Source organism: Falco naumanni, chromosome 14 (assembly GCF_017639655.2).
Source record: "Falco naumanni isolate bFalNau1 chromosome 14, bFalNau1.pat, whole genome shotgun sequence".
NCBI classification, from domain to species: domain Eukaryota; kingdom Metazoa; phylum Chordata; class Aves; order Falconiformes; family Falconidae; genus Falco; species Falco naumanni.
This window is the reverse complement of record NC_054067.1, coordinates 14,136,351-14,162,994: the sequence shown is the minus strand read 5'-3', so window position 1 is coordinate 14,162,994 and position 26,644 is coordinate 14,136,351. Positions and strand designations below refer to the sequence as shown.

The window sequence follows — 26,644 nt, the reverse complement described above, 5'->3', positions numbered from 1 at the left end:
CTGCTGGGGTGGTGCTTAGCTATGGTTTTCCTTTGCCTGTGCGATGAAAAAAAAACCCACCCAAACAAAAAAGCCTCAGAACATTCAAACCCCAGAAAGTCAGTGTAGCTTCACATTAGCTTGGCAGGACTCTGGAACTATTGTCATGTTTTTTGTCATAGCTCAACATTTGGCTTAGAGTCTTCTTTCTAGTTCTAAAATAATTGCTAATTGCATAGATTGTCGAAGAGTGTGTTCAGGTACCTTTTAGTAGATGAACAAGATTAAAAATATCTCCAGAGAGAAAATGGTTCTAGTGGGCAGTCACCTAAAGACAGAAAACTTAACATCTTTGTAAAAAGCAAAGCTATCTTCCTTCAGCACTGACAGGAATGCAGAAAATGGATATATAAGTAATATCTATATAATGCATACTCCGTATTTCATCGCTACTGAAATAAAACTTGGACGTACTTGGAGGATTAACTCGGAGTAATGCGAGAAGCACATTTGGTTCCAGTAGCTAGGAAAAAAACTGTGCTGTGCCTGAAAGAATCAACATAAGGTTGGGAGGAAAATTCTGACTGACAGCTTATTCTGTGATAGCAACTAATTAACCTCTGTCCCCTGAAGGCGAGTCGCTGCTTCCCAGAGGTTGCAGAGTCCGGCAGCTCCTCCGCCTTGCTGTTGCAGTGTTAATACTCATTTCATGCTACACTCCGACGTTCCGTTGTTCCTGACACTGTAATGCTCAGCCCCCTCCAGTCCAGGTGTATACGTTGAAAGCGGTGTCAGCACCCACATCTAAAGCAACTTGTGAATTATCATCGCTACATGTTACTGTAGTTTTAGCCGTCTCCTCCAACTTCTTTTAACCCTGGTTAAAAATGCTGCTGCTGCACTTCTTGCTTAATGATTTCTATGATCAGAACAATGAAATTAATTAGAAAATGAAATAGCTTTCTTCTTTGGTAGTGTGTTTAATTGTGGTATGCTGTATTTACAATACAGTAAAAAAATATCAATATGTTTACATTCATTATTACCTAATTATAGTGCTTAGCAGACCTATGTTAATGAATGTAAATAATGCTTTTGGTAAGTGTCCAAACAAGACAGATGTACGTACTATGTTTTTGTTGGGAATTTGGTTGGATACAAAGCATGTTACCCGTCTGTTCTGGCTGTGAATGGCAGAGTTATTTCTGAATATTCGTTTTACGGATCTCCAAACAGAAGTTTAAATAGAACTATATTTAAGTTACTTAAACTGATTAGTTTAAAATTTCTTTGCAGAGTACTTTTTAATTACTCTCATTGTATATGATACAGTGCTTGGGTTTTGCTGGTTCTTTGTCCGTTGGTATCAGTGCAACCCATAAGAGCTCTTGCGTTTTCGCATTGTCTTACAAAGTCAGGTTTTTCTTGTTGTGCGAAGATAAATCCTGAAACTGGTACAGAGCCAATGACAAATTCATAATTTCTGGTCTCTCCGGGAGTGCTCTTTCCTTCTCGATGAATGTCACAAGGCTGGGATTCGGGGGATCAGTGTGCTGTTGCCCAGTCTTAATGCTGACTGTCATTGTAACTTCTGCCAAAACCAGCTCCTGAAGGTCACTTTCTGCCTAATGGGAGAGGGTGCTTGGCCTTCTGAAACTGTAAAGCTGCAGGTAAAAAAGGTGGTGTAGTGAAAAAGAAAGTTAAACCGAAACAAGAAAATGTACCCCCACAAAAAACCAAAAACCTGCCAAACAAACCAAAGGAACCCAAACAAAAAAACCAAAACACAACCTTTTTTTTTTTTTTTTAATCGTTGTTTAGATATAAAGCAAAACCCAGAATAGGAATAACATAATCTTCTTATCTTTAAATACATGTATTCTTGGAGAGTCATATGCTGCCACGTTAAGGTTTGAGACTAGAACTGTAGCATTTATATTCTGGTGTATTTTTATAATATGTAAGGTTGCAATTTTTAATGTCTAATTTACATATGCAAGTTTCTGTACATATATAACAGCAAATTTGCAAGAGTGAAAATCTTCTGCAGAAGAGTGTCAGGTTGTGAGCGGCTGAGCTTGTATGTGTGATACAGGTATTGGACGACTCCCCATTATGTATTGAAAATCAGGCAGGGGAAGTAACTGTTTATAGCCACACTTGGCATGTCTAATGCCTACTTTTAAGTATTGCAAATTATTTTGAAATACATCATATCCTCTCTGTTGGCTGTGTAATTAGAACAAGGCGCCTTGTGCTGGAGAGGACCTCTTTGGACAAAGCTTGGGAAGGTGTGCGTAACGTCCTGTTCAGAAAAAACGCTTCTGTTATCACTGACATTCTTGGAACAAATGAATCGTCAAGGTCTTTGCCTTCATTTGTAAAACTTATGAATTATGCTGGCTGTCAAGAAATAAAGTAGCATCTTGTAGGTGGCAAACATGGTAAATAGCCCACTCCAAACAACCAAGAAGGTTGGTTTACTTGTACGTTTCTTTTCCAAAGGATGTTTCTTTTCCTAAGGGTTTTGACTGATGCATACATCTTCTGTTTTCCTCTGAGTTTAGGAAAAGTATTTTAAACCCCTTCGTATAATGGCTATCTGATCTGACATTTCAGTAAGATCTTTCAAGAGCAAATAGTCAGATTTATGCTAGTTGTCTCTGTGGTTCTTTCCCACCCACGCTTGCAAGTCTCCCCACATTATTTTATATTTCTTCTTAGAAAGACATGTACAAATTTAGAGGCTGAGTGTCTTTTGAAATTATGCTAGCCTTTTCCCTTGATATGATTGTATTAAAACTAAACCAACAAACAAAAAACCACACATGTGTATGCACAAAATGAAAACAAACCCAGAACACCCTAGAACAAAGTGAACGACATAATTTTGGGTCATGAGCTAGCAGCTGCTTTGCTGCTGTCTTACATCGTTATATGCAGTTGTTGAATGCCAAAGATAAGTTTTGGAGAGCACTTTTTGAAGGTATACCCTGTCAAACTTTATTTAAATTGCACTCCGGATTTGCTCTATAAAATAGAGATAATTGTTTCAAAAATGACACAATTCTTGCATGCTGCAGTACATCCACATTTATTAATTCTTTCAAATGTCTTGAGTATTGGGTTGCTGCGTTAGAAGTCAAAGCTATTTTGATGTACCCTTGTTTCCTACAATCTGTCATCATGTCTGTGTGCATAAAACCTCACTGTTTCAAACCCATGTACGCTGTTGAATGGTGAATTTGTTTTGAATATGTTTTTGTAGCTGACCTTATGTACTCATGGGTTTGAACAAGGCATATCTGCACTATCAGGGTAACACGTGAGTTTCAGAAACTGTTCTACACAGTCCATGTACCCAAAGAAGTGGTAAATTAGTTTTTAAAAATAAACAAAACTTTTTTTGGGGGAAAAAATATATTTTTCATCTGCAAATTCCCAATTTGTTTATGCATAGTGATTGCAATTAAAATTGGAGGGGAGGGGGAGGAATTTAAGCACATTGTTGTCACTTATTTAAAGTAATTTCTGAAACTGGCTTGGAGGCCAATGTTTTAAACTGCACATTTAAAATTTGGAAAACTTCTTGTGTCTGAGATTTGCAGCAATTATGTCAAACTGCTATGAATCTTTTCAAACATGGGTTCTTTATTAATAATGAAGATGCCTTCATCTGAGGGTTAACAGCTTGTTTGCTAATTAATATTGTGTATATATGCATTATACCCCATGCATGCTGATAGGTAGTACATTAGAGCACAGAAATTACAGGAACTAGTTATTGTTAATATTTCTGGAGATGAAATTTATTTACATTTTGTATTAATTACAGGTTAGGGTAGTTAGAATCTCATATGCATATCTTTTTATGTAAACTTAATTTACATTTCAGGATTAAAATGGAAAGCTAATAATAATGCAGTAATTCTTTAACAGTTCTACCTGAAATTAGCTCTTCCTATCTAGATATGGACACTAATTGCTTGGAATCAAACCCATAAGTATTGACTTCATACTACCAAATATTAAATTACAATTATTAATTGGTCACCTGCAATAGCAAAATATTGGGTATCGTGTCCTTCTAGTTGTGTGTTTCTAAAGGTAGCTTGAAGTTACAGCTTGACTCTCCATTATGTATATTTTCTATTATATTCATACTTGAGCCAAGATAATGCAAGCCGTAAGAATGAGATTACTGAATTTTAATATTACACTGAAGAGTTTCAGTCTTTTAGCTTTCCTTGGCAATCTGGTAAGATACTTGATTTTGAAAACTGGATGAAACTCCTGCAGGTATCCTATGATACTGGAAGCACAGTGTCTTAATCGGGGAGGTAGGGGTGGAAGGAAAAAAAAAATATTTGCTGAAAATGAAGTTTTTGAAGTTACGCTATTCTAGAGACTGTTAATGCTTTGTTTTCTTTAGATTAGCTGAAGGGGATGACTAAGGACTGATTCTGTCACCTGCTGATTTTTAACCTGTAGCCTCTATGCTGTTACATTTCATCCCAGGAGACTGGTTTTAGTACACAAGAGCACTGAATGAAAATTAGTTTGGTCTTAAGGTTTCTTTGTTCTAATCTTCTTAGATCTCTGGTGGAAGAGGAGGATCCTCATATGAAAGTGTCTCTTGGTAGCAGCGATATGGGCGTCTCTGCCCATCTACAGTCTTCGAAGACAGGGACCACAAGATTTTTCACCAGCAATACTCACAGTTCTGTGGTATTACAGGTAACTAAATATTCTTGTGTCGTCATTGATCTGTATTGAGAATTTTGGCTGCTCTAAATAATGCCTCTGCTCAACAGACCTTATCAAGCTAGTAATTCCTAAAAAGCCTCAAAAAAATGCACGTTAGTGTGCTGTGCTGACAATGCCCACAAGCATGCATGGCTTCTAACTTTTCCTGCCAGTTAACAGTTCAACTTTTAACAACAACTTGGAAAAAAAACCCTGGCCTTTTCCTTGTGTTGTATCCTTGTCCACTCTCAATTTCTAAAAGGTAGGATCATTGAAACTCTGAAGTGACAGCTGTATAAAAGAAGTGCACTTGAATATAATCATGTAATTATGTTAGGCGAACACTTGTACCGGTGCCTGCGTGAAAGCTGCCTTAGGGATGTGATGAGGAGAGCTTCATGTTCCTTCTTCAGTGCCCTAAGATGGCAAAGCCCTGCCAGGTTTGGTAGATTGAAAATTTGGTAGAATGGAGAACTGGTAGGTTGTAAAACCTTATTTGTATGAACTACAGATAAGTTGTTTGGATCGTTGAAATACATTAGTTTTATATAGTCCTGTGTTTGGCTTCTGATTTATTAGAGCTCATACTCATTTTTTTTCATTTGCACTCTGTTCTTCTCTGTGCAACAAATTTGAATGTTCATTTCTACTTACATTTGCAGTTTTAAAAATACAGCCTTGCTTTTAAGGTACCTTAAGTTTTAAACCATGCGGGCTGATGCCAAGATTTCTGTAAGTGTTAAATGTATAAAGACAATATTTACATCCCTGTTAGTATTAGAAAAACATCAGACGTGCCTGGTTGAAGGGAATTGGTTTATGTTTGAGCTTCTGTTCCGCAGTGCATGAAGGAGGTGAGTATTTCACCCATCCTCCAGTATCCTCAGCTGGGCATGTGTTTATAGGAAAATCTTTCTCTAGGACGCTGTTGTGGATGACTTTTTTGGTACAGTTAGCCATTGTAAGTAAGTCAGAGAAGGTCAGATATAGAATGTTAGCTTATTTTGGAGTTCTTGCTATGTAAACTTTGGTAATAAATTTGATAATTGTGGAACCAGGTGGCAGCTTTCCTTTCAGGCTGCGGTATTTTGCAGCCTCTTAGCACTTAAACTGGCGTGGAACAGAATTATATCTGGAATATACATTTGTCTGAAAAGGGTAGGTCCAAAAAAGTTATCAGTCTGACCTACCTGAAGCATTTGCTGGAGCTCAAGCTTACAAAACAAACTCCTTCCTTAAAATAACTTCATTAGTGGAAGAAAGCTACTTTCTAAGGCCCACTGTACTTCGAGTTCTTAAGCCATTACTGGAAAGTAATAATTATGCTGCTTGTTTTTCAATGGATGATTGTCATTGAATATACTAGAGATAATGGTTGTAAGATGACAAATTATTTCTTAGTGACTTTTTGGAACTACAATATGTATGTACATAAAAGTAAATACTTATGTAAATAAGGGAAAAGAAATAATTTCCTACTCCCAAATCAAATGGATGCTTCGCATTGTGCTTTTTTCTTGCAGGGTTTTGACCAGCTGCGAGTGGAAGGTTTGCTTTGTGATGTGACGCTTGTTCCAGGAGATGGTGACGAAGTGTTTCCTGTGCACAGAGCGATGATGGCTTCTGCAAGTGATTACTTCAAGGCCATGTTCACAGGTGGTGTTTCTGTTAGTCATGCATACTGCTATCTCCAAATTGTCATAGCTTGGTCACTCAGACACGTGTCCAGTAAAACACTTGATTCACGGTTTGAATCGGCCCAGGACTACAAACAACTCCATGTTGTTGTGCTCTCTCTGCTTTTGCATCTGTTTTTTCAAGTTAAATTTTAAAGCTCTATTTTAATTTTATTTAAGTTTATGAAATTATTTCAACCCAATCAAAATGATCATGCAAACTTACCTACCTGTCTTTTTCAGGAGGAATGAAGGAACAGGATTTAATGTGCATTAAGCTTCATGGTGTGAACAAAATAGGCCTAAAGAAGATCATTGATTTCATTTATACTGCAAAACTTTCCCTTAACATGGACAACCTTCAGGACACTCTGGAAGCTGCCAGTTTTTTGCAGATTTTACCTGTTTTGGATTTCTGTAAAGTGTTTCTTATCTCTGGGGTAAGACTTACGACTTGTTTCATGCTTACAACGATTAAGGCTTCTGTATGTTGTTTTTCCTTTTATAACAACAATGACTATGTAATAGTCAATGTTAAGTCTAAAACTTGCCATTATTCATAATTTGGATTCACAGAGAAAAAGTTTGCTTTGTAGTTATCTTGAAAATCTTTTTTTCCCTATTATGTACAGTGTGAGTTTGATATAAATGTTATACCATGTTAAAATTCTTCTAATTCCTAAGTGTATTGCAGTGATGATAGCAGCAATGATAATCATAGTTCCCACATTCATTACTGGATTTTTTTAGTTCATGCCCTCGCACTCTCTATCTTTCCGTAAGAAAGCTACTTGGTGAGTTAAACTGAAAACAAATAATAAAGAGCAAGCTGCTGTTGCTGTCTGTTAATACACTTTCTCGAAAACTTTTTGTTTAGAGGAATGAAGCCCACAATTGTAGTGATTGTCACAGAGACCATTACATCTTCTTTGTAAACCAGTGAACTTGGTCACAGTCCTTTAGAATAATGTATCCTCTAAAAGGATTACTAAAAGGGACGTTAGAGAAATGTTGGTTATGTGAGAGAAGAGCTACAAGGATTTTGTGTCGATTGCCATATTTTGCTAGAACTAAAAATAACTTTGAATGCCTACTGGGAAACATTTTTTCACAATCTCAAAAATAAGTGCTTTTGTAAGGAGGGGACAGCCTCTCCTACCAGTAGTGGTTGGTCAAGAGAGGAATACTTAAGTAGCATGGTTGCTTTTGTGCAATTGGAACAAATAAAAAGTTTGCCCTGCAAAGCAGTACACTGTAGTTCCAACGTAGTACAGTCTATTTATGGTTTAGAGTTGCCCTGCTGATTTTTATTTATTATAGAGATTAAATTCTCACATCTTGAACCCGCTATTGGCAGGGGGTCTGCTTTGATAACAACCTTTTTTGCTCCTCCTTTCTTTCCCTTCTGTTTTTCAGACTTGGTATCCGGTTTTGTTTTGAGGCTGTGCTTTGGAGAATGCCATGCTCCCTTCCAGTTGAATGTCAAATAGTTTTGCAGTTTTCTCTGTATTAAAAACACATTTCTGTTTTTTTTGCAAAAACAAGAGAGCTGTTACAGATTCAGCTTGTGAAGTGGTAACTGGCTTCTTGTGTAAGGCTTTTCCTGGGTGGGAAAACTAATGTGAGATGTGACATGAAAACACTTCTTCTTCTGGCTCTAACCTCTCGTTAAAAGCATTGAATTTATATTCCTCTGTTTAATCTTGTTTATTAAGGATAGCTTGGCTACACGTTCAGTCAGCTTGGGTTATTATTCAGAGGTTTTATTTGTTGAACATCCTTTCCTTCTTAAATCTTAGTTATCGGAGGTTTCAGCGTCGCACTGCATGACTGCACTCATTTTACTGTTAACTTACTGCAAACATTTTGTTTCATAGTGATTTCTATAGTAAAAACAGTGCGATCTCAGAATATGGGTGCAGTTATCTAACTTAAACACAGTGTATAAGCAATGCCAATATATGAGGCTTCCATACTTTCCCTAGTCCTTGCCTTGCCTTGTATTAATATAACTCTTTGTCCCGCCAGCAATAAGGAGCACGTGCTTGGTGGGGTGGCAGAATGAGTGCTGTTATGAGCTGTCCTATCAAAGCAGTTCTGCCTAGAGAGATACTTGGGCATTATTTCTGATGTTGCGTGGCGGTTTTCTGATGTTAATTGCTTATATACTTTACTAGAAATCTTACTTTACCTGTAACAAGGAAATTGATGTGTTTTACATGAATTATAATATTATTTGGGATTTGGCTTTTTGATAGCCTGTAATGAGAAGTAAAGAAGCAGGAATTCCTATTGCTCCTCATAGTACGAGCTCAGAGATGTGACCTCACAAATGAAGACGGGAACTGGGATTTATGTAAGCAAGAGGACTCCAAGCTGCTAATAACAGCAATCTGTTTCATAAGCAAAGTGTTAGAAGCTCTATAATGCTGCTGTTTTGCTTTCAATTTTGGCATATAATTGACCAGTTCTCTGAGAATGTTGTGATAATGTTTCATTTAATCTTAATACTCTTAAATCCCACACTGCCTATTTTACGTTGCTCAGGGTTGGTGGTTGTTGTTTTTTTTTTACCTTCCAAAACGATGCAGTCTGCCTCTCTCGGGGGTTGACGTTGCTATAAATGCCAACTTGGAAAAAGATCTCAGTGTTCTTTTGAATCAGGGGTATGGAGTGGCCTCCCTTTGATGGGTGGTGAGCCCCAGGGATGCTGTGTTGCCCTTTTCCCTTTCTGGGTAGGGCAGGGCAGCTGCTTGTTTATTTTTCTTTCTTGGGGAAAGAGCTGCTTTCATCTTAAATCTTGTTATTTCAAAGAATTTTTTTCATTGTTTAAAATGCTTGTTTTCTGAAGACGCCTTCACTTACAGTGACTCAGTCATTGTTTTTACTCAAGTGAGAAATGTCTTGTTTGATACTACATTTTGAAAGAATCCAGAAGACTTCATTCATTTTCTTAATTGAATTTCTTCTCTGAAATACTTCATTCATACCGATGATGTTGTCCCCTTAGATGATCATCATATAACTGTAGAGGAAGTACAAAACTAAGTTTGTGCTGTCAGTCTAGTTACGTTCTCAGCATCCTTGTATAAATATGAATGAACTTTTGAGTGCACTTAGTTTGAACTGACTTGAATTTGTTGGAACAGGAACCAGAGGTGGTGAGCAAATGGGGTTTTTTTGCTTTTTTAATTACCATGTCTTAGTTTTACAAAGATTATTCCCCATTATACTAGTTTTGCTCCATTTTTGAAGGAGCGTTTCTGTAATTTAAATGAATTTTCTGAGGAAGTCTTGTGATTATTTCTACTGAAATTAGCTGAGAGCAGCATCTGAGAGCTGATGTAACCATTCCCAGTCAAATACTTAATTGTGTTTGAATTGTCTAGGGAGTCCATTATTAAAGAGATTATAGAAGTCAGTTTATGTAAAGCATAATGCAACTGTGTTACTTCATAAGAGGATATTGGAAATACTTACAAAGGAAAGCGTAAGTTTAAGGAAACAGCTTAATTTCTGGAAAAAAAGTGAGACCTTCATAGAATGGTTATATGTTGGAGCTGACTTCCAAGCGTTCTATTTGTTCTGTATTTACTCCTGTCAAATAGCCCATTGCTCTCATAAGCTTTGCTCTACAGCCAGATTCCCTGCAAATACTGGAATGTAAGATGTTTGCAGTCTTACTTTTAAATATTTATAGCTATACAATAGACTAGAACTACTCCCAGGTTCACATCTAAATGAGCCATAATGTAATTAAAATGAATAAAAATGCCGTGGCAATGTTTTCAATTAGCGAGTGCTAGAGAACGTACAATAATGTTTTTGCAAAAGTATCAGCAGTGTACAAAATGGAGAAGGGTGGGAAACCTAGTCAAGTAAATGACAGCACTCGGGGGAAAATCACAGGGTAATGGGGAAGGGGATGTTATAGTGTCATTAAAGACAGCATTCCAAAACACTGAAAACTAACGTCTTGGCTGTACCTGTCATATAGCTGCATAAGAAAATTGTATTCCTTCTATAATACAGTGCTTTACATTTTTGTAACAACTACCAAGTTGTCAGGTGTTGAGGTCTCAATATTTGGAAGGTCCTGTCTTGTCACAAGAACTTGGATAACTGGGGATGGAGCAAGATGGTGTCAGTTCTGCGGGAGCGTGGGATCTAAAGCCCCGGGGCCAGCTCTGCCAGCCCCCAGAATCTCACCTGTTCTAATGTGGGTGTACGGTTGATTCTGTTTTCTGAGCCGGTCAAATTTCCGTGCTGCTATTTCTAGAATTCTGTTTACGGGGAGCCCACAGAAAAACTGAGGATTTAATGCAAGCTCTTTTAAACTCAGACCCTTTGAAACACCATGTTAAGTGCTTCAATGTCTAACACTCACTGAAACAAAAGAAAGTCAGACGCCTAAATGTTTTGTGGTACTGGGCTTGAGGACCTGATTTTTCTGTGCATGTTATTTCTCCTGAGTTGTTCTCCAGGGTTCTCACACTTGCAGTCATTTTGCTCTGTGTCCAGTTTTATATTACTTTATAGTCAGTTAAGTTTTTACCAGAACTTGGGAAGAGATTGCTTCAAAGTTTCAAAGAATTAAGTCAGCTGCTTTCTCAAGAAAGTGCTTTGGCTTTTGCGTTTGGTTTTTCAGGCTGTGCTTGATTTGCCCTTTTTTTGAAAAGCTTTTTTAGTATTTTCTGGAACTTTTACTTCTGCTTTGTAATGAGCAATTACAATAAATAGTGTGAATAAGCAGCTCTGCTCAATAGTCAAAGCCCAGGTAAAATGGGGTTTATTTAGAATTCCTGACTTTGTAAGAAGTTGCTTAGCTCTTTGACCCATTACAGCTTTTAGCTCTTTCTAGCTCTTTCTGTGTGAGTATCTTTACTAGTTACTGGATTCACTGTACGGCCAGTCTTACATTTTTGTTTCATATTTCCATTCCTTCTGTTCACTTCAGTGGGATTTCCAGAAGTAGCAGTTCCTTCTGTTTGTTGACGAGCTCCTGGTTGACTTCCACTGAAAACCATTTCTGAGCCTCTCATAAGTACCATAGCATAAGTGAAACTAGGTGGTTTTTTTGGAAATCAGTTGAGTAACTTACGTATTTAAGTGTTTAAATAGAGTTATTGTACTTCAATGCTACCCAATTTTGAATATTTCAGTAGAAGTAACTATCACTTCATTCTGAAGGGTTGCTTTTTGGCTCAGGACTTAAGAATCTCTAGAGTACATATTTTTATGACTGAAATCTTTGCAAAGAAATTTAGCCTCATACATTGATTGTTATCTTTACAACAAGTAATAGTACTTTTGCCAAGGAAAGTAAACTTTAAGGAAATGTTTGATATGGTACCCTGATTTGAAGTGAGTGGAATTTTTTTTAGTGAGCCAAAGTGCACAATTTCATAAGCATATTGGGGAGTACTTGCAATCATAGCATGAAAAAACCCAGCAACCAGCCAACCCCGAGTGCAGTACAATTCGAGTGGATTAATTAAGGCAGTAGAAGGTAAATTTTCCGAGAATTAGGGGGTGACTGAAAACTGCCGGTGTCTGGTTCATCAGTCATGAACAGTGTGTGATGTGTCTATAAATTTCTCAAATGTAAGCGTTCCAAGAATGCATTCAACTGCATAGATTTACAGTGTAACGTGATTCTGGTAATACACCAGCTAGATGCGTGCGTGGTGGGCACTTGATAACTGGCATGTATTCTGCAGTAGGTCTAAATACTTCATTGCAACCTGAACACCATGTGCCAGCTATACATGATCTGTACCTTTTTTGCTTTGATCTTTTACTTCAAGCATGCCTTCTTTGTATTCAGTATCTTTCCGTCTGCTTACCTTGATGTGGAGAAAGTTCCGCATCTCTGCAGTTTGATGCCAGTAAATGTATTCCAAAGTAATTTTTAAATACAATGACTGTAGAGCAAGAATTAAGATTTGTGTTATACTGCAAGTCAGCTGTTTATTAGAGTGGTTTTTTTCCATGGCTTTATTTTTATTATACAACTTGAAAGAAATTTTACAAGTCAGAATGTTTTATTTAATTTACTTAATTTAAGGTATGCTGTTACTTCCATTATGCAATTAATTTCTGCAAAATAAAAACCCTAAAAGGAAATTTATCGAAATTGTTTTGATGCTGATTCTCAAAAACAGTCTAAAGAAGAAAAAAAGATGTTTCTTAACATCATCAGAGCATGTTTTATAGGTCACTGCTAGCTGATGTGATTATATTTTGATATAAGCAATGTGGACTGTCTTGTAATACAAACATAATTTCCATGTGTATATTGTATGGATATTTTTATAATAGAACTCCTGAGAGTCTGCCACGCATTCCTTATAGATAGGATCTGATTACAGGATTAGTGTTCCTGGAGATGGAGAAATAGATTCGGAACCTCTGCCCGTATGAAGGCATTTGAGGGTGTGTGAATGGAGACTTGGAATGACTGCAGATCTTAACTCTAGGGCAAGTTAGATCAGTTCTAGTGAATTAAAAATGTCTCCTATTCCCATACTCATTAAACTTTTGAATTGTCTAGTATTAAAGGGCAGTGATCAGATTGAGTTATACGGTATTAAAAGCTTGTAATCTCTGTCATGACCAGAAGGTCATTTGAAGGGTTTTGAATTCTTAGGCTGCAGTTAGGTTGTAGTCCTCAATCTTTGTAATCTTTCTTAAAATACCCATGAGATTTGGAATCTTAAATTCTTTTGGCATTACAAATATAATGAGATTCACAAAGTTGTGGAAATTGTCAACATTGAGTAGGACTGACGTGCACAGAGGCCAGAAAGCATGTGTAGATGAAGCTTGGGTTAGAGTAAGGACTGAATGCAAAAAAGCTGCAATTCTCAGCAAGCAGTGTTTGAAAATCAACTTGCTTTGCATATGTACCACGGAGCTTGCTGAAATTAATTGACGGGGTTCGCTGGACACCCACTTTATGTCCTGTCCTTTCTTCCTCTGCCTTGAATCCCAAGTGACCTCAGAAATTTAGGAGCCAAAGATGCAAGGAAAGTAGATGCAGCAACAGTGTTACCAAGATATGGTCACTCAAGTATTGAATGAAATCAGAGTATGATCCATACTGCTAAAGGATTTCTAGGGGAAATCCCCCAAGGTCATTGATTTAAAAAAAACAAACAACTATTTGTGTATATATATATTTATATAAACCCGCTACATTCGTTTTTTGAAGTGTATTTAATTTTGTGCATATTCTGCAAGAGCACCACCTTGACTTACTAAAGATCCAATTTTGTTCATTTCTATGGCATGCATTCATGGGATTGAACACTAAATAAATTGTCTGAGATACACAGCGTTGGAGAGGTAGCCGTGCCATTCTCTTTGGCTGCATTATTACAATATGTTTTTAACGGTGTTAGAGAATGTCTAATGGTGAGACTTGTTTCTGGGTTGTTCTCTGTCACCTTGGGCTGATCACCTCTCTCTTAACGTGTATTTTCCACGTCTTCCCTACAAAGATGTTTGCAGAGCTTTTCAAAGATGAATTGCTGTATAATTGCTGTGTATCATCATTGTATAATGTATCTGACATAATTAATATATGCCATCTGCTTGTTACTTGTCTCATTTCTTTCTTCAAAATAAGGAATACATTGGGTCTCCCCTTGCAGTCATGAATATATACATCATGTCAAACATTTATTTGCTCATGTGTAAATCACCTTGAGCACTGCAAAAGGATGAAATATTGCTGAGTCTATAGTATTCATTAAATTCTACATTATCATTTAGATACCAAATTAAGACAGTGTTTTGATTCCTCTTTCTGTTTCCTTAATAGGTTTCGTTGGAAAACTGTGTTGAGGTTGGGCGAATTGCCAACACATACAATCTCACGGAAGTGGATAAATATGTTAATAATTTCATCCTGAAGAACTTCCCTGCATTATTAAGTACTGGTGAATTTGTGAAACTCCCCTTTGAACGTCTTGCCTTTGTGCTTTCAAGTAATAGCCTTAAGCACTGCACTGAACTCGAACTTTTCAAGGCGGCTTGTCGCTGGCTGCGGTATGAGGAGCCTCGGATGGAGTATGCTGCAAAGCTGATGAAGAACATCAGGTTTCCACTGATGACACCCCAGGATCTAATTAATTACGTGCAAACAGTGGACTTCATGAGAACGGACAATACCTGCGTAAACTTGCTTTTGGAAGCCAGCAATTACCAAATGATGCCATACATGCAGCCAGTGATGCAGTCGGAGAGAACTGCCATTCGGTCGGACAGCACTCACTTGGTGACGTTGGGGGGAGTGCTGAGGCAGCAGCTGGTTGTCAGCAAGGAGTTACGGATGTACGACGAGAAGGCCCACGAGTGGAAATCCTTGGCTCCCATGGATGCACCAAGGTACCAGCATGGCATCGCCGTCATCGGGAACTTTCTGTATGTAGTCGGGGGCCAGAGCAATTACGACACAAAAGGAAAGACGGCGGTTGACACGGTCTTTAGGTTTGATCCTCGCTACAACAAGTGGATGCAAGTTGCATCTTTAAATGAGAAGCGCACCTTCTTCCACCTAAGTGCCCTCAAAGGACATTTGTATGCAGTCGGTGGTCGAAATGCAGCGGGTGAGCTAGGTGAGTGCTTCTCCTGCAGCATAGCTTCTTGCCTTGCTTTTTAGGCCTTGAAATACCGTGCTGCCCTGTGAACGGGTGGAGAAGAATCGAGCTGAAGTTGTGGGCGTGCAGCTTCATTCTGGAAATACTGTAAATGCCTAGAGAAATTTGTCCGGATACTGTTAGGTGTTGCTTTTAGAAAGGCTTCCACAAAAAAATTTCCAAATACATGTATCTAGTGTATTGATGCATAATACCAAATGATTTCACCTTTAAATCTGTGTGTGTCTACTTATATAAGTGTGTATATGCATATAAACACAGCTCTCTCTATGTATATATAAAATATCATTACTGAAGCTGAGCAACCAAACCAGCTCTTTTCACTCTTAAGGGATACACGACTTTCTAACTGAAACTCGCTGTTGTAAAAGATGCAAATTTTCTGGAATAGTAATTTTGAAATGCTAGATTTATTTTTTTTTGTTTGGTGGGGTTTTTTGTTTCTGTTTTTTTTTTCTTAGTGGGCTAATGACTGAGTGATCTATTTCACTCACAGATCAGTGAGATTCAGATCTCCTGACAGTCTGGATGTTTTAATCACTAAAAATGTTATATTTTGCCTGTGGTCTTGTGACTATGTAGTTAACTTATTTATATGAATGACTCTGTCCTGCTGTGTCCTTTTTTTCTCCCCTTTATAGATGATGATTCATTTTGCTTGACCAAAAAAACCCCAACCCCCTAAAAAAATATCAATTTCAGGGAAATAAGATGGTTGGAAAAAAAAGAATAAATACATGTAACTTTTAATTTAACAGAGGTCCGTAGAGGACGGTCCATATTAATCCACTGCATTTTCCAAAGCCATAGTGGCTGACATTTGCAGTCAGGTCAGAGAGTGTACACTCGATTTAAAATTGAAATGTTACAGTGATTATGCTTGGCATTTTATCATAATATTACATCTAAACCAGGTGTAACATTTCATAATTTTGTTTGCTTTCAGCCCAATACTTCACAGTGTCCTGTAAGTTTTTGTGGCAGTATCTCTTGCTGCTAAGATTTTGCTTTTTAAAAATGCACAAATGTCTTTAAGTGCTGAGAAACGTGTTTAATTGAAACAATGCAAACCCTGACGTACGCTGTGGCATCTGTAACCTTATTTAATCAGTGCATCTCGGTCATTCACATGTAGTTTGTTTCATGATTATATTTCACACTTTCCTAGGAAACATATAGTACGTTATTTCCACTACACACGACTGGGCTGGGTTTGATAGAAGTTTAAAATACATTCTAATGTTTGGTGAAAAAAGACATTTAAAAATGCCTTCTCTTTCCAAAAAATTTGGGAAACTGTTTTGCAATAACTTGTTTTCCCTAGACAGCCATTTTCTGATGCAGATCCCAAGGTTTTCCGAGTTATTTTAAAGTCATTTCGCCTACCTGAAAATAAATTCTAAACCAAGCTTAATACCCTGTAAAATACCAAATGTACAAACTAATATTTATTGCTCTTTAGCCTATCAGAAAACCTGACTTTCATTGAGCTATTTTTTTAATGGTATGAATTAATAGCAGATAATCAGATTGCTGTCCTTGTGTATTGTACCACCTAAACAGAGTAGGGTTATAAGAATATCAGTGAAAAAGTTGCAAGTCTAACAAAATAAATATGAAATAACTGTCACTAAGCCAGTGCCACCTGTCTGTAGAGCAGGCTGTAAGCACAGTGTTTTTCTCAAATTAGATCAAGCAGTATCGTTCTGCTGACCTCAACTCTTCTGCAGCTTTAATTAAAATACAGAATCTTATCACCTGTCTAAAATTCTTCTGTGAAGATATCATTAAAATGCTGCAGCAATTTCCACACAGACCTGAAAATTGTCATTGGCTCGTTCTGCGGGCAGAGCACTCAATAAATACTAAATATTGTAGCTGTCCAGTGCTTTGATTTGGGGCTTCAGTTTCTTTTCTTGTTAATTGTGAGGCAAGTCACTTTCCATTTTCATGTTTCTTTCATAAACCTTGACAGCTGAGAGATGAAATCCACCTTAAACTTCCCATTCTCTTCAGATGAGAAAAACTCTCAAGCTTTTCATAGAAGAGAAGGTCAAATATGTGTTGGACAGGTATTAAAGAAGTTGCCCTTGGGTTCAAACTAATTTCAGTCTGTTGTTAGAAAGGAAGAATTCCCAAAACCGGCGTTCAGCTTTCTGGAAGATCAGTTCTTATGGAAAAGGGCCAAAGGATTAAAGTTAGTAAAATGAATTTCTTCATTGTTTGTTTGGTTGGGTTGTTTTTTCTCTGCTGACAGTCAGTGGAATAAAAATCATATTTTTTGAGACTTCCTATCAAGCCTTACCAAAACAGTTGTCAAATTTTTAATCTTCTGAGAACTTTGTGAATGCCATGCTCTACCTCAGTAGTACGTGGCTTAGCAGTAACAAACAGCTGCTGTTTTAACAGTGCCTGCTGCTGAGACAAGTTTAGTTCATTGCTAAGGATGGGTGAATTTGCATATATATATGGTACATGCGTCAATGTGGTAAATGTCTTTGAAACAGTCTGAATGATGAGATCATAATTCAGATTTTTCTACCCCATGACGATGGAGGGCAGTGCAGAAGCATGCACCACTCCCAAAAGTATTGTAAGTAACTGTGGTTGGCTCTTCTTCACTGTCAAGGCAGGCACCTGCCACAGTGTTCCCAGCAGGCAGGGAGAACAGCGCTCTGGCGTGAGGAGACCAGCCTGGAGAAGGCAGGTGTGCAAAAGGTGAGGCTTTTTGGAAGAGGAGACAAAGGGACAACCAGGTGTGGCTCTCAGATACTCGTGGAGCGGAGCTCATTGGCAGTTCCCAGCTGTGCTGTTGTGCAGGGCACTGGGTACTGTTTTCTCAGACAAGTCGATTTTTGTAGCTCTTTTTGAAAGACTTCAGTTGTGGTGCTTTTGCTAACGGTAGAAGCTGTGCATTTGAAAGTATCTGAAAGCTTGTGCAGTTAGGTACCTTGCAGATACTTCAGGCTCTGCTGCCGATGGCTTGAGTGCAGTTTGACGTTTTTGTATATGAGCTTTTCCTAAGCACTTTGAGGGATGTTGGGTTGTGACTCAACCACAGATTCATTGACACCATCATCATGCTGCAATAAAGACAGAAAGAGATGCCTTGTAGTCCAGGGCAGGACAGTTACGCGTTCTTCAGACCCCCAGCCCAGCAAGTGGGAAGGCATTTATTTTCCCAGTGCCTTCTGTGATGCTTAAACCTCATTTCAAACAACTTCTTGTTTATGTAAAAACTTCTTTTGTGAGTTTATATAATATATATATTTTAAATATTGTTGGTTAAGGAAAAGAATACGCATCGTTACCCAGTTGGGCTGCTTGCTGTCTGTGTAGTACTGTGAACATCAAACCAAAGTGTGAACTGGAGGACCTCTTGCATAGGAGATTATTTTGGAGTGGCTCTTTGCTGTCCTAGGGACAGAATTACTCAGGACTGCGTAATTTAACCAAGTCAGCTTTGAGTTCCACAGAAGCGAGCTGTATTATAGACATAATATTACAAAATGAAGATCCTGGGTTTTGGGACATCACACACACTTGCTAAGTGCTGCTGTAATAAACCTCAAGACACATTAGAAGCTACTGACAGAGAAGTGCTAAATGTCCGTATACTCCTCAAAGAGCATCACAGATGGCACTATAAAATGAGCGCAGGCTGATCGTCCCCTGGGACTGCCAAAGCTCCGTGTCGTTTTGAGATTGCTTAATTCTATTAAAACGAGGCCTGTCTTCCCTGGATTATGGTAATGAACGGGTCAGAAGCTCCACTGTTAGACATAAATAAAGCCTGATTTGAGTCATTCATGCTGTTGGAGAATGAATCCATCAGTCTCATGCTATATTATATAGGATATATGCTTAGGTTCAGTGAAGTAGCAGTTCTTTTGAGTGTTTGTGAGCTGTGCTCTGTCTGCAGATGATATCTAGAACATCCTGACTCCTCTCTTAAATTGATGGGCACCTTTAATAGCTGGAATTTTGAATATTTTTTTTCCTTCAGCACAGAGGGAGATCTTGTTAAAAAAGAGAAACGGAATGACCTTGCAAGGCAACGGGGAGACAGCTATGTGTGAACAACCAAACAGAACAGTAGGATTTTTTTCATCTGGGAAGTGATTAGCTTTGTTTCAGAGCACAGGAGATTTGAGATTTGAGTTGGGATGGTTTGTCTGAAATACTGTCAGGTGGTATTTAGCTGTACTGGTAATGTTTGAGAGAATTTTGAAGCCACATCAGAAAGCGATCTTAGACTCAACTTCATGTTTTCTCAGATAACTAATGTCTTTACAATGCGATGATAGTGATGGTGGCAACGTATACCGATTTCTGCATGTTTTATCTTCTCTTGCTAAATTGATTTTTTGGCAAGGATTTCTCTCTTAAATGCAATCTGAACTGCTGAGCGAGATAAACAGTTGTCCAGCGTTGAATGTCATGTTAATGTGTTCGCTGCTGGCTTTGTGATTGCTTTGCACACACTCAGCTCTTCCTGTCCTCACAGTGTACTGGTAAGGTAAGAGCCTCACCTCAGCATGGATTGGAAGCACCGTGGGAAGGAGGATGCCTTTGTTTTTGTGAAAGCAAGTAGAATGATGATTTCGTTGCAGCGTAGCAGTGAACAGCAGGTCGGAAGGGTCTGCTGTCAGGGTAGAACTGGGACAGCTATAATTACTTGCATGTCAAATTTGTTTTTTCTCTGTTCTTGAAATTTCTGCGCATCTTTGTTTTCTTCTGATTGCTAAATAGAGCAGAGTAGAAAGGAGCTTTCTTCTTTAGAAAAGAATATTGAAATGAAAAAATAAATTTTATACGAAAAAGAGCGTGGATTTATTTGGGGATTGGGCAGATGCTGCATGTGGTGTCAACATGGCAATGCATAGAAACATGATGCAGATTTAGTTATAGGTGTAACTTCTGGAATGAATTCTTTGTGCCTGTACCTTTATGTGGGGAAGAGGCTGTCTCCAGCTTTCACTGCCTTTATGGTATGTAAGTCCTTCATGGATGTGCAAAGGTTGCAGGATATCAAACGGGAAAAACACCAACTTTTTTTAAAGAGTCTTTTACTTTATTAAAGGAACTCAAGCCTGACTTTAAAAATTGCCGTTGCAGATGTATGTTTGAATGCCTTTTCATACCTTTTCTTATGCTGACTTTCTTCTACCTGTACATGTGTGTAATGTGAAAGGTGGCTCGAGGCTCCTTTCAAATGGCCGAGGTAGGAAATGGAGTAACAAGGTTGGACCGCAGGAGAAGTCTTCAGTGAAGGACTGATCTCCTAGAGTGAACTTGGGAGCTTGCCCGTATTGAGCAGGTTTAAATCACAAATTTGGCATGTCAACAGGAGTTTTTAAGACACACTCGACTTCAGTTACTTTGCATCAGATTTTTTATTTTCTGTCCATCTTATAAAGCCCTGAGATGGCTGGCGTAACTGGGAGCCCATATGCAAGGCACTTCTACAAAACCAGAAGCATTTCAGGCTTTCATTACTATTTTTAAACAGTTTCAAGAATATGAAATTAATCATTTCATACCTGTGAATAAACGTATCGAATATGAAATTAATCATTTCATACCTGTGAATAAACGTATATAATGTCTTTTGAAACAGGAATTTAGTGTGTTTTGCCTTATATCATGAACATAATGTTCTAGACCAACACTTTTCTGTATTTCTTAAGTTTAAATTTCAGCTCCTGGTTGGGTAAAAGCTGAAGAAAATCCAGGGTGCTATAACAATTTAGCAACTCTTACGAGCGATATAGTTTGGGGTTTGGGTTTTTTTTTCCTAATTTTTAATCTTGGATGCTGCTGAACTGGTTGTCAAACAGTACTCCCGGAACTGGAATCTTTTATTTTGAGTGTGTTTACTTAGATACTAACTGCATGGAATTACAAAATATCGTCCTCTTTTGCAACTATAAGGAGGCTGTGCATTTTACAGCAGCTGAAAGATAATTCAGAAGGTCGCTGTAATGTGGTCTTCGCTAATTTTTTCTGTGACTAGGGATTTTTTTTGTGGTAGTCTGACACCATAGATGTACCTTACTCTTCCAAAATGTTCCAAAGGATATTTTTAAAAGACAGATTTGGAGTTAGGGTGAGGTACCCGACGGTCACTGTTTTGAGTGTTACTGATCAGTATGTATTACTGGCCTGGCCAGTACTGTGAATGCTGGAGGCTTATACTAAGTAGTTTCTGCCTTTAAAATGGCAAGTTTCTCAGCTTCTAAATATTTTTTTTGTCTCTTTATTTGATATGTAATCCTGGACTGTGTCACCATCACTGATTCCATAGAGCTGACTCAGATTTTCTACCCTTGATTGAGTAAAAAGCTTGTTCTAGAGCAAGTAAAAGGCCACTTTGACAGACAGATTCAATTTTGTACACACAGTTTGTAAACATCTCTCTTCAGAGATCAAGCATTGTATAACAAGCATTAGAGTCTGATTCTTAATTTTAAGTATTTAAGATGAGCTTTAATTTGTCTTTAACACAATTATTAACCGCTTTGGGCATCGTAAGGTCACTGTACAGGATTTTTCAGGATCTCTAGCCCCTTGGTCATGTTGTACTGATCAAGCTTGCTCGGGGCCATTATTAAATCTGCTTTCTGTTTCCATTCTGTGTGCTTTTTGAATAGCCCTTTTCCTGCAACCCCTCATCTCTTCCATCATGCTTTGAAGAGAGGAGTCCTCAGAAATGCTTTCTGCAAGGACACCTGGTCTCGGGGTTTCTTTTTAACCTACTACTAGCCTCTACAATTTCCAATTTGATAAATCCTTTGATCATTTTAACATTCCAGTGCACAAAAACTGCACAAATGGATCTGTGTATTGACACAAGCACTGTTGCTCTCTATCCAAGGTTCAGTGGTGTTTCACCTTGAATTTTTTAAAGCTTGGCTTTTATAAACTGTTTGAATTGGTGACTTGTATATGCTGTGCAGTTGCTTAATAACACATTGCAAGACAGTAGAAAATTAGTCAACAAGTTGCTGCTCCATTTTTGAGGGCATAGGACCATTTCAATGTGGAAATATCAAGAAGAAGATCCAGCCTGATTTTCTGCATGGATGGGACATTGCTGAAGAGTTGGGTCTTTTCTGGTTGCCAGATGTGTAGATCCTCTTTGAGATAATTTGAAGTTTATTCCCCCTCTCTCTATACAGCAGACAATGGAGGGAGTTGTACGAGAGGAAAGGGCAGAAAAGCTGAATTCACCCAGCTTTGTTGCCATTTTCTCTGATGTCCCACAGCTTGTACCTCTGGCAGGGTTCGTGAGTTGGGGCGGGTTGTGTCAAGCAGGAATGGGAATGAGACAAGTGGGAGACAAGAATGCAAGATGGTTTCTTTCTTCCTTTTTGTTCCTCCGGGACAAAGCTTGAGGTTTTTCTGTATTGTCTGTGGACATAATGCTCAATAATTCCCTTGACACTTTCTCAGTCGAACAATGTTTTTCATTGATACTTGCTCTGTTTATGAATATATTACTGCCACTACGACTGCACTCAAAACCAAACTGCCATGCTAGCTTCAACATTTTTATGTTCTCATTTGTTTTAAACAGCTACTGTGGAATGTTACAATCCCAGAATGAATGAATGGAGCTATGTCGCGAAAATGAACGAACCCCACTATGGTCATGCTGGAACCGTGTATGGGGGATTAATGTATATTTCAGGTAAACAACTCCTATGATCATATCATCTCTGTGGAACAATTACCTACCTAACTTTTCCTGTTTCAGTGGGAAACAATAAAAATCAGTTTCTAGTTGCAGTAGGTTTGCCACGGTATAAGCAGTGATGCAATTTCATTTGAAGCCAATCAAATAGGGTATATATTGCAGAGTCTGAGAAGATTATTTTAGATAATGTTATGCATTTACACAGTAAATGACAACTTTGAATTCCAAAGGAGTTATTCACTTTGTCAGAATACATTTTTCTATGGCAGCACTACATACATACCTTTATATAGCAATAAACATTAAACACATCCTTTTTGATACATTTTGGAAAGCATTAGAAATTTTAGTACTTTAAAGAGCATCAGCCTTCATTGAGCTGATGGAAAAGGATAAGTTTTGATGTTAATCACAATATATGAATGATGTCTGTACTTTCACTGATGTTTCATTTATAATATGCTCAGTCCCATGTCGTCAAGGTTATAGTTTCATTCCATTTTTTTCCAAACTGGGGGCGGTAGGTTTTCTGCAGGTCTGGTATCTGATCAGTTTTTAAAGAAGATTCAATCTGTCTGTCAGTGATCTCCACAGAGAGCACAGACCTCTGTGTATGTTCTCCTACTGCAATTTTAAGGGATGCTCTTTAAGAACTGAGCTGAAATTCAGGGTGAGAGGTGGGTTGAGGTTGCATAGCTGTAAAGAACTGGTGGGGAGATGCACTGGAGCAGATTGATCCTCGAGGTGTTTTGAATCAGGGGCCCTTGTGCCAGTAGGCTAGGAGGGGTTTGGTTTAAAATTTACCAGAATGCCATAAGGTACAGCTTCTTACTCGTCTATGAGCAAGTCCATTAAGCTAGCTTCTAATCATTGTGCTGCTATTTGTACTTTTTTGCCCATTTTGCTTGTTATACTGCAGGCAGCACGTACTTATGCTCCCTGCTGTATTTTTTTCATGTAGATGCTCTGTATTTCCCAGCAATTTTTCTTTACCTCCTGTCCTCTCAGATGATATCCCCATGTCCAGACACTTTTGTGGTTGAAAATGTGAAGATTAGTTCCTTTTGTCACTAAAACCTTTTCTCTCTGACAGGCTTCCAAGCACTGCCACCCTACTACGGCTGACATTAAGTATCAGGGCTGGACAGTCCCCCTGTGTTTGGGTGTTTTTTCTGTATTTAATTCTTACTGTCCAGCTGAAGAACTGGGCACTTTCTTGCATCACTCCTGTAGACACCACGCCATCTCTGTCTGCTAATAATCCAAGCGTGGTAATTCAATGTTGAACGCTTAGCCCTGCAGGAGGTTGTTCAGTAGCAGTGTGTTCTCTGCATAATTTTTAGCACCTCAAATATGGCTGTTATGGTCTTAAACCATAGCTAATAAGCCTATGGTGTCTGAAACTGGCGTGACTGCTTTCTGACCTTGCCTGGTGACCTTGCGGAAATGTGGGGCTATTTCACCTACTGATGGGAAGTAGCCCTGTGATTTCCCCTGAAGCCTCTCTTAACTGCTTTTGCAAGGAGCCATGGGGAAGGTAAATACAGAGAGAACCACAGGTATTTATTAACAGAAGAATATTTGAAAGCTGTGTTCTCTCTTTAGCTCAAGTTGAGTTTCCTGAAGAAAAATCTGCTAAGCGATAGGACCACTTGAAACACAACAGCATAGTATCAAAACTTGAAAGGATTTTGGTTTTCTTCGTGGTGAGAAACAAAACTATCAAACCGAACAAATGTAAGCAAAGAAATAATTTTGCTGAAATGAAGCGTAGGTAACAGTTTTTTTGTTCTTTTATTCTGCCAGTGTCATCTTTGGTAAGTACTGTATTGAGCCATGGCTTCTTTTCATATTTGGATTTAAAGGAACAAGGTACGTTAAAAATATCATTTGAAACGGAGTACATATGTGGTAGTAATCTAAGGTGAAGTGCAGAAGTTTTAAGGAGGATGTAATTAATTCACTTAATGTCTTTTTTTGCTATTTAATGCTTATTAGGGTGAACGCTACTCTAATATCTGTTTTATTTCTTTAGGGGGAATTACCCATGATACTTTCCAAAAGGAACTTATGTGTTTTGACCCTGACACAGACAAATGGACTCAGAAAGCTCCAATGACGACAGTCAGAGGTCTGCATTGCATGTGTACTGTAGGAGACAAGCTATATGTTATTGGTGGAAATCACTTCAGAGGAACAAGTGATTACGATGATGTTCTAAGCTGTGAATATTACTCGCCAACTCTAGACCAGTGGACTCCAATTGCTGCCATGTTACGTGGGCAAAGTGATGTTGGGGTTGCTGTCTTTGAAAATAAAATCTATGTTGTTGGAGGATATTCTTGGAATAATCGGTGTATGGTGGAAATAGTTCAGAAATATGATCCAGAAAAAGATGAGTGGCATAAAGTATTTGACCTTCCAGAATCACTTGGCGGCATTCGAGCCTGCACTCTTACTGTTTTCCCACCGGAGGACAATACAGGGTCACCGTCTAGAGAATCTCCTCTTTCAGCACCTTAAAAAACATCCCTTGACTTATGATGTTGTAGTAACACCTTTGCACTGCATCATGGAGTCTATTATTTTTCTTCAATAGTTTCTGTTAGGCTTAGCCTACAGCATTTCATACAGTTACTGGGGAAAAAAAAAAAAAAAAAGACTTTGACATTATTTGTGCTGTTTGTTTGGCCTAGAATGTTTGTCAAGTGGTTAACAAAAAAAGATGTACTCACCCGAGCCAAATGTTTAACAAATGAGAAGATATTGTCTATAAAATGTATGAACTAGGTACGTTATTAATGTTGTGTATTGGGTGTGAGGTATCTTATAGGTTACATTTGGAAGCCAAATGAGTCAGATTTGAAGACTTTGTATTGAACATGTTCTTTCACTAAATTTCGTAGTTGAAATCCTTTTTCCTTTCATTTTTGACTGCAGATAACAAGGGGAGGTAGACCACATCAATGTGAACTATGACAGAAGGTTGCCAAGGGGCCTGAGCTACCTCCCTCTTTTCACAGAGTATTTTTGACATATCTGTTTACCCACCTGATTTTGTGGGTGCTTTCAGAGCATATGAAGTTTCTTAGGCAGAGGGGAGAAATAAAATTTTAAAAAATTAACACTATACAGGAAGCGGACCTTGTAGAGGCCGGGAGTTTTTTTATAACATGTATCGAGTGTTTTTCCTGAGTCGGTTGAGTGATGCTTCAAACAAAAGATTTAAAACGTTTGGGTTTTTTAATTTGGTTTTTTTGAGGAATTGGCTTCCACTTGCATGGGAGCACACACTATTAACAAACGGGAATTCAGTGCAGTTGTATATTCTGTTGTATGCCTGTACTGAATATAGGTAGAGAAGGGCTAGAAACATTAACTTAAGCCACTGAATTTGACCAAGTCATTCCATCGAAACAAATTTAATCTACCTTTTCTCCTTTGCTGTTGAGATAACTTGCATAATGTGTCCTCTGTATAGTCTCAGTTAATAAGGTTATTTAGCACAAAGTGCAGCTTCAGCGAGAGAGCTGCTTTTGCTCAGTGAACTTGGACTACCACGTTTTACCTTCTTTTGTTCAATAAAACTTTTAACTGCAGTTATTCAGTCTAAGCTACCTCATTAATGTATTTGGTTTTCTTCCTCACTGTCTCCAGGATACGCATTATGTATATCTGTGTGGGTAGATTAACTTGCTAGGAAACCAACGCAGAATGATCATGAATGGGTATTTTGACCTACTTTTAAGAAACTATTTTGGCCTGATGTGTTCATTTTATTGTTAAGGACTGATAAAAGAACCAACTGTCTTAATTTTTTTCTTGGAGAACTACTGCTTATGTGTGCAGCCGTGCAAATTTACAGAAATCTTTATCTGCTC

At 38.1% G+C, this 26,644-nt stretch overlaps 1 protein-coding gene across 14 annotated transcripts in view; it reads left to right on the top strand.

Moving 5' to 3' along the window:
• Positions 1–26,362, top strand: part of KLHL13 (kelch like family member 13) — an 85,096-nt gene extending 58,734 nt beyond the window's left edge. For all 14 annotated transcript variants that reach the window (XM_040614368.1, XM_040614362.1, XM_040614366.1 and 11 more), the window contains 6 exons: positions 4,575–4,716; positions 6,249–6,381; positions 6,645–6,841; positions 14,227–15,022; positions 22,644–22,757; positions 24,799–26,362. In XM_040614368.1, the coding sequence (XP_040470302.1) occupies positions 4,575–4,716; positions 6,249–6,381; positions 6,645–6,841; positions 14,227–15,022; positions 22,644–22,757; positions 24,799–25,286 (1,870 nt within the window). In that variant the 3' untranslated portion in view covers positions 25,287–26,362. The remainder of the gene's footprint in view (positions 1–4,574; positions 4,717–6,248; positions 6,382–6,644; positions 6,842–14,226; positions 15,023–22,643; positions 22,758–24,798) is intronic.
• The last annotated feature ends 282 nt before the right edge of the window (positions 26,363–26,644 follow it).